The sequence below is a fragment of the Patiria miniata genome, unplaced genomic scaffold, assembly GCF_015706575.1.
Source record: "Patiria miniata isolate m_02_andy unplaced genomic scaffold, ASM1570657v1 HiC_scaffold_14, whole genome shotgun sequence".
In the NCBI taxonomy this organism is placed as follows: Eukaryota; Metazoa; Echinodermata; class Asteroidea; order Valvatida; family Asterinidae; genus Patiria; species Patiria miniata.
This window is the reverse complement of record NW_024037052.1, coordinates 4,259,276-4,268,097: the sequence shown is the minus strand read 5'-3', so window position 1 is coordinate 4,268,097 and position 8,822 is coordinate 4,259,276. Positions and strand designations below refer to the sequence as shown.

General features: G+C 41.0%; 1 protein-coding gene across 1 annotated transcript; it reads right to left on the bottom strand.

Annotated features, from left to right (window-relative positions):
- Positions 1–7,462: 7,462 nt before the first annotated feature.
- On the bottom strand, positions 7,463–8,479 carry LOC119722232 (allatostatin-A receptor-like). The gene has a single exon (XM_038192277.1). The coding sequence runs from the start codon at positions 8,477–8,479 to the stop codon at positions 7,463–7,465; it is 1,017 nt and encodes a 338-aa protein (XP_038048205.1).
- Positions 8,480–8,822: the final 343 nt, after the last annotated feature.

Genomic DNA, 8,822 nt, shown 5'->3' with positions numbered 1-8,822 from the left:
GTCTTGAATTTGCAGCATAGGGCGCTTGAAATTGAGTTATATACATGGTTGGAAAGCCCACAATGTAAGCTTTCATTTGGTATATAATAGAGCTCCTTGGAGTTCAAATTACACAACTGAGAAAACAGGCTTTAAAATAGCTGGCTTTGTTGTAGAACAACAGAGCGATGCACACAAAATCATTGTTTTCCCCACTTTTTCCACCAAAAATAACATTTCTGTGAATGAAACCTGAAACTGTAGGTATCAGAGATGTCATTCATAACAAAAAATGAAAATCACAGTTTGACAAAATGTTCAGCCGCTCAATGTTGAGCAGGCCATTTCACAATAATGCTCAGAGCGACTCAATACCCTTTTTTGTGGAGCTGGTCACATATAATACAGGGTGATTAAAAAAAAACGCCACTCAAATGTTGGGACCGTTGTTTTAATGAAGTTTTGCATTTTGCAATTTCAAAATCTAAGATATGAAAGCCCAAGTCCGATTGCCAGTCACCTCTCTCGAGTCCAAATCCCGAGTCATAAAGGTCCAGTCTGAGTCACCAGTCACAAAGGTCGAGTCCAAGTTACAAGTCATCTTTAATATTGGAAATCAAAGTTCAGGTACTGCTGAAACCTCACAGTATAAATATTGCAATTTTTTTCACAGCTTTTCTCTACTTTATTAAACTGGAAATACATGTATAACATGACAAATAGGGCAAGGCACCATGGTTTGGAAAGGATAATCTGAGACCGAACGCTACCAAAATTGCATTTACGCTATGTCAAGTGTGGACGCTGGGGTACATGTTTCGATACATTGATTTTCCATTTAAATACATCGGAAACAAGCCAGCCGCATGCACAGTGCTGCACCGCACAGACTGTATTGCTTGCTCAGGAGAGGATCATCTTCAACTCCCTATAGGCATTTTAGCTAGGATGTTAGCTCAATCCTGCAAAATCCTCCAACTGCGTCCTTGTAAAAATTGCATACCGCCTCAATCCTCCAGAATCTTCTGTTATTTCTCGAATGTGGTACTTAGAGGGGTGACCACCTCCGGCTCAGGTAATTATCAGCACCCAGACTCTAAGTGGTCTTAAACAGAGTGATAAAAACCTCCGAAGCACACATTTATTCCCTTAATCACCACTGACAACTTCTTCCCCTCATAGCGAGTTGTATGTAAATTACCCCTGCCCCATCCTTACAATGAGGGTTTAAAGATTTATATCCTTCCATGACGTGAACGAACACATTTCAACGAGCTAATCTGGACTTGAGAAAGTCCCTTCACTTGAAATTCACTGTAATAGTTTGTGTTATTTCATTGCCATAATCTAATGTAGGGGAAAGATGTCTGCCAATGTCCTGCTCAGGAATATATTTATTTTTTAAAACGTATTTGCATGTGAAATGTGTTCGTGTTTGATACAGGTTCATGGTATCATCCTAATGTTACATTAATACTTTATAACATTGGTGTTCGGAAAGCCCATGTATTAAAAAAAAAGTAGACAGAAACATACAGTATTTGTTTTATTTTTATTTGTTTTAAAATGAGTACAATGGTAGCGTAATTGTTGTGGTTGCTGCCAGTCATTCGTGAATATTACTGTATGAAAAATCCTTTCATGAAGCTAGTGAGCCTCATACCATGTACGTAAGTTGGACTTCAACCCACAATCCCTCTGCTTACCTACGAATGCAGGTTTTACCTTGTCCTTTCCAAGTTCACTATCTCAGGTAAATCACTGCTATCAATGTCGGCTCATAAAACAACTTTGGAGCGATACAATTTTTTTTAATTGTAGATTTTGTCCCAGACTGAGTGCATTTCTAACTTGCGTTTTCTGCACTGACCATAAAGTGAATTAGAAAGGCCAACGTGTCTGAAATTATTTTTTTTTAAACGCGTTGGCTGCAAGCTTTCTTTTTTATGCAGAGCTCCATAACATTACTTACATATATCTATGGTCGTTGGTAACGAATGAGTCTAGACGTATAGTCATGATAAATGTATTCATAATCATCGCATGTTCAATTCCCAGATGCAGTCAAGTACGTAATTCGATCGAACATTGCCTGGTGATGAGATTGTCTTATATGGAAAAGGCAACCTGTTTATAAAGCACACGACTGAAGAAAAAAAGGAAATAAACGTTTCCTCAATTAATTCCAGTACTTCCTAAGCGTAACCAGGTTTCGTTCAGTCAGTGATTCCGGTAAATAATTCACAAACTGAAATTTGCTTATTTGTGATTTGTCAGAGTGGGAAGAGAAAGCAAGTGCAATTATTAAAATGATATCCAGATGGTCTCAATGTAGCTGTCTATACAAGGACCCCCCCCCCCCAAAAAAAAGACTCTTTGTTTTTTAAGCATTACTCGGCTGATGACATTATGTTAGGAGTCTAACAGGGTTTACTGCATTCTGGTATCAAGCAGAGCTCCAAAATATGGCACTTTCACTTTTTTATGTATGCATGTATATTGCAAACTGCATGCATTCACCTGTGCGACTGTGCATTACGTTGGTGCATGCGCTGGGACACTCGAGATTTAAATCTACATGTAAATGTCGAGAACATTCAGGGGTACTTCAGAGAAAGCGTTCGGTAATGTCACGTGAATAGATAGAGGGGGTGTGATTTAGTGACAAGACCAGCACCATGAACTGTGTGCCATGGACATAGACTTGGACACTCGTGCAATTATGTTTACGGTTTTAGACTGCATGTTGCATGTGGAATTGAATCATCATTGTGTACTTTTGCCATCTTAATCTTGAGTCGTTATTATCATTACATATTAGGCCTACCCTTTGCATTCAGCGCCAGGAGTTATTTTTTCGTATTTAAATTCAAAACGATGAACACACAATAGGTCTTCTCGTGCGTTCATCATGTCCTTGTGGACTAAAAGCACATACATAGTGAGGCTGGAATGCAAACGATCTGTTGAGAGTCATGTTTATGTGCACGGTACTAATATGGGCATTCACTTCACCTCGTCAACCAACCTGAACCAAACTGTGACCCATACGAAACATCGAAATATATAAGCCGATGTCAGGTTTGACCAGTTTTGATATTCTGTATTCATCCGGACTAGAGTGTCCCTAACCTTCGGGAAACATTTTCTGAAATATTTAGAATTGTCTGAAGAGGGGTCTATCTGAAATAGTTGTACCCGTTTTTGTGAGCAAACGTTGCTGTGTATTAAATACTGTTTACACATTACTGGCGAAGTTGCGTTAAGATTATTAAAGGCACTTTTGAAGCGATCAAAAAGTTTGACGATTTATATTTGTCGTTGTTGTCTTGGTGTATCTATACAACTGACTCACCTATCAACACTATGGTTTCCGAATATTGCATAATCAACATCTATCCTATCGGCACTAGCATTGATGGATCGCATACAAGTCACGAACAATTTTTAATACCCCTTCCGCGTTCCATCACTTCCCTGGATTTCATTCACTCAATCACCGTTATACTACATAGAAGAAAAGGGGTGCGTGTATGTTTTCGAGTGGGTTAATTTGTTTATGGCGTACACCGAGGACACGCATGTAAAACATCCTTGTGTAATTGAGGACTGGAGTCAAATCAAGGACGTCCTCGATTGGAAAATGTGTACCAATGGAGCTGTTGCAAAAAAAGTGGTATGAAAAGAGTATGAACAAAAGATCGATGCTGAGCTGAGGAACAAAAGACAATCCTCGATTCACACCATAACATAAACAAACCCCGACGCAAAATTCCATCTTGTAAACACACCTGCTAGCATGCACAAGCATTACAATCACTGTGTGGACCTATAAACAAAAGAGGTCCACATGAACCAGGTAGCAGAGACGTTGTGTGGACTTGCACACGTCCACACAAGGTTTCCCCCTGGGGGTTAAGAGGCATTTGGGTGTTAGGATAGCTGTCGCAAAATTATTAATCTGTCCCGTTAAAAATTGCATAATTATGTTGATTGCAAGTTGGGGAAAAGGTAGTCAATACACACTTCTTTAGTTGAGAACTGTTATAACCGCGACTTTATTCCACAAAAATTAAAAATATATACTGATTAAACAAACTGGTTAAAGGGGAGATACAACATTTGCAAACATCACAAAACGAAAAGATCAAATTATCATGAAATTACTCACTGGTTTGTTTGGGAATGACAGTCTAAAGAATCCTGTAAAGTCGTGGCTCCTGGTGTGCTTTCATTTTAAAGAAAAATGGTATTTTTCCAACGCTGGTCGGCTGACCAGTGTTGGAGAAAACTGGTTGTTTTTCTCAAAAACTGCTCCTATTTTTTCATAATTAGTTATTCCGCGTTTTCTTTGCAATTGATTACACACATGTGAAGGGGTACAAGCCTGCTAGACTGATTCTCTGACCTTACAATTCCCCCAAAGTCTATAAATTGCTCTGTTTCATCTTAAGTGGGGTCAGGGAACCACACCACAAGAACATGATTGGTTTTCTTGGTTTTTCCAGCATCTACAACCCTAAAACGTGAAACAAGTCATTTTATCTGCTATAACATACTAATCATCCAAATCCATTTATTTCAGAAAATTGCGGCAAAAGCAAATGTTGTACATTCCCTTTAAAGTGAACTGAGGAAAAAGAGAGGAATAATTGCACTGATCGAGTGACTGCCCACGGGACAGTGCTTATATACTGTGAAGTGTGAAAACATGATAGTTGAAATATTTAAGAAAGAAACGTATTCATGTTTTCTCAGAAATAAAGATGACTATGGATTTGTACAAATTAAAGGCAGATTTGCAGCTATCCTAACTACTAACGAAATTATTGATGAAAAGCTTACTTGGATAAAGATAGTAGTGGAACCAAACTCCCTGTGAAATTAATATTTCTGCCATGCTGTCATTCTGAAGAAAACAATGAATGAAGGCCACTTCCAACGATGTGTCAAGTGACGCATCGTTGGAATTTCCGTTAGTACATGTAGTTGGGTTTGTAATTCAGCACATCCCTGAATGGATGCGCGCATGCAAACGTTGGCCCGACGCACACGCGCGCGCGGTTGCTATTTTTCGTCAGTTCAGCGCGTGACATTGCGCAGCTGCTATCGGCCGAATGAGAAGTGTCCAGACGTGCGCTATATAGCTACTTCGGGTGCAATTCGCTCTTTTATACGCTACGCCATTGGGCATGCACAGCCTCGATCTGGCAACTTTACACTATAAAAATAGCCGGTTCAGTGATCTGAACCCCGGACACGTATTGTGTAAAGTTGCCAGATCGAGGCTGTGCATGCCCTTGGCGGAAGTGTGAAAAGAGCGAATTCAAAACATGACTAGGCAAAATTTTGATTTGAAAACGAGATCCTAGAACAATATTTTCTCGGAATATACAGCATCCAAAAAGCTAAAACTTCTTCATGTTAGTTGTTAAGCACCCCGTCTATAGATTTGGATGACTTGCTTCAAACGATACAGAATGCACACATGGCAAATGACAATGGTCCAGTAGCTGCAGTGAAAAACTGTCAATGTCAAAATGGCCAGTGCATCTTGGAATGTATGCGTTAAGAAAGACTTAGTGTGGGCAACCAAGAGGTCATTTGTCATGTATAAACAATACACACCGTACAGGTGCTAGTGTGGGTGTATGTTTACAAGGAATGACTAATTTCAAGAAGTAACGTTGATAATTAAAGTGCGACAATTAACTAAAAAATTAAGATGAAGTGATACTTAACAATCGACAATCTAAAAACGCTACAACATGATCACGTCAAGTACTGTGACAGGTGTTTACTGGAACTAAAGCACACACAAGTTTCACTAGTCGGTCAAAGTATGCCGTTAGCTCGTGACAAGACTTTTTTTCTGGTATACAGTCTTAATCTAATATTTAATACCTTTTCGACAAATATCACTGAAAAAAACACCGACACATAAAAAAAACTTATCGAGTTATAGCTACCAGTGAACAAAATGCAATTCTTTCTCAGTTCGGTATTTGTTATCGTGTGATGCCAACAATTTACCATTGTTGCACCACAATAGAACTTGCTAACAATTGACGTGCGTTCCTTTCATAATAAATATGTATACATACATATATTTTTTTAGCGCTTACAACACGTCCTAACAATACGTGTTGTGCGATCGTTTGTTGGTGATGATGCAGTTTACGGTTTATTTTTGCGTTGCAAATTGAATGCTGCTTTTGATACTCTTCTTGCCCTTGAAAGTTACCCGATTGTTGAAAACCCCGTCTATTGAAAGGGCAACAAAAGCATACTGTTAATGTGACGCATCAAAATCTGATATTATACAAAACAACGTGCAGCGTGCTGAGATATTGTACGGCATTGCAAGATATGGTTTGTACGTGTACATGCATCATCTTTACGATGATTTTCTTTTTCTTTTCTTTTAAGACAAGTGTAGCTGCATCCGTCAAATTGTCCAGAGCTGAACTCTGAACAACTCCTAATTTATAGCAGAATGAATTGCCCCGGGCTGCTTGGCCCACATAAATTTAAAACAGTCTGGAAAAAAATGGAACTTCCGAACGTATATCCTCTCAAATCAATCACTTTTTCAGCTCCAATTCATACGCAAAAAAAAGTAAATAGACGAACAAAACCTGTTTCTCACGTATCTCTAAATACATCATTCCGTTAGCCTAGATAACATTTTTGGTACGCACCAACTATAGGCATGTATACACATGACTTGATATTAGGCCTGTATAGCAATGTTGGGACGCCCCAACTGTGGTTTGGACAGTCATAAATGTGCTACAGTTCGGCGGGACATTATTACGACATATCTTTATGACATAAATATGTCATTCTACTAAATCGGAACGGGGCGTTCCTTTCCAAGGGCGGATCCAGGGGGGGGGGGCCAAAGGGGGCCATGCCCCCCCCCCCCAAACGAAACCATTTTTTTTTTTTTTAATGTGACATCGCAATAAAGGCAGGCAATGAGTACACCACCATCTTTTCCTCAAAATAAATTGGTTAAAGTGGTGAGAAATTGCCTCACATCGCACCACAGAGCATCTAGAATCCAAAAAAAAAACCACGCCGTAATTTTTTAGACCCACTTTTTGGGGGGACCAATTTTTTTGGCCCCCCCCCCCAAAAAAAATTGTGTTCTGGATCCGCCCTTGTTCCTTTCAGTCTGGAATTACCTCAAACCGAAGTTGTTTACACATTTTTATGCCGTAGTATCCGATTAGCTTCGAATCAATTGTATGTGGAGGTAAAACATCTACTTTCAATAGAATGTTGTTATTATTGATGGCCGAGATTATCTTTAATGTCACAAACGTCTATCAGCACTAGGATTCCAATTAGTTACTAATTAATTTTGATCAGCGGTGTTAACTCGTTAATACTATCTTGAATGCCAATCGGTATTGTTCGGAATTAGCGTTGATACTGATAATTATAATAGATCTGGTGTCTGAATGTTGTGAGCCAGTCAAGCGTTCAGTTCAGTTGTTCTTGTGGCCGTGTTATCTGTCGTACGCGGAATGCTGTTCACTCGGGGCCTGCCCCGGCAGAAGACTTGCCGCAGCCCGCTGCGAAACTGCTGATACTTGAGTGCGTAGATGAAGGGATTCACGCAGGAATTGGTAGCGACAAGGGCCAGCGTCAGCAGGAAGTACCAGTCGCTAAACTTAACCTCCCAGCCGAAGTTGAACATCAAGAAGAGGATCTGGTTCGGGGACCAACAGACGAGGAAAGTGGCGAAGACCATCATGAGTGTCTTGAAGACATTCCGTCTTGCCCGGAGGATGGACGCCGTGAGATTCTCTTGGGGCACCTGGTTGGAATCACGATGTTCGGGTGATGTTGATTGGCCTCGGTGTCCGAGCACTAAGGGGCCGACTCGGGCAGCCTGCCGCTTCAACTCCACGCTGGTGTGGATGTAGGCAAACAACATGACAAAGACCGGGAGGATGTACTGCAAGAACACCGTCAGGATGCCGATGGCTTTGGAACCAGGGATCGGACGCGAGACACATCTGCCGTCAGTAGTTTCCTGCACGATCATGAGGGTGTAGCTCTTGATAGCCACGCCAAAGATCCAACAGCACGCAATGGTCACAACCACCTTCAGCCGCGGGTATGAAGAGAACCAGGACTGGTATTTGTAAGGGTACACGATGGCAAAGTAGCGCTCCAAAGTCAGTGCGAGCAAGTTGAAGGTAGAGGAAACGAAGAAGATGATGATCATGAAGTTGGAGATCCAGATGTGGCACCAGATCCAGCCGACGGCGTCATTGGGAAGAGGGTCCGGCAGCGGCACATCCGTCTGCAAGATGATGACCACAGAGCCGAAGAAATCAATCACCGCCTGGTTGAGGATAAATGCGTTTGTACGCGATCGCATGGCTGGCACTCGGCCGATAACCATGCATACCAGTCCGTTACCTAAAACGCCCAGGATGCCGATGATAGTCTTGTAAATCAACAATGCAAGAATCTTCTCCATGTCTTGGTCAGGGAGGCACACCCAGCGTTGGTAAATTTTCATTGATGTACGTATCACTATTATACTGAGCACGGCGACAGAACTGATTCAGAAGACATTTTTGATGTAACTTAACATGTATGAGGATGGCATAAGATAGCTTGATGATTGCGTGTGCGTCAGGGCCGTGCGTAGCCAGGTCCAGGTATGAGAACCGAGTACCCCGCAACCTGTTGTCGAGACTGCATCCATGCAGGGCTTACATGTATTAAATTATTAATTCATCCATGCCACTCCGCTATATCAGTTTTCTGTTTGAATTGGATTGACGAAGATGTGGCGCCCACATACATTGGTGAAGTAT

What these genes read in the sequence shown, in the direction of transcription:
- LOC119722232 (XM_038192277.1), bottom strand. Translation starts at nt 8,479, where the DNA reads ATGGAGAAGATTCTTGCATTGTTGATTTACAAGACTATCATCGGCATC.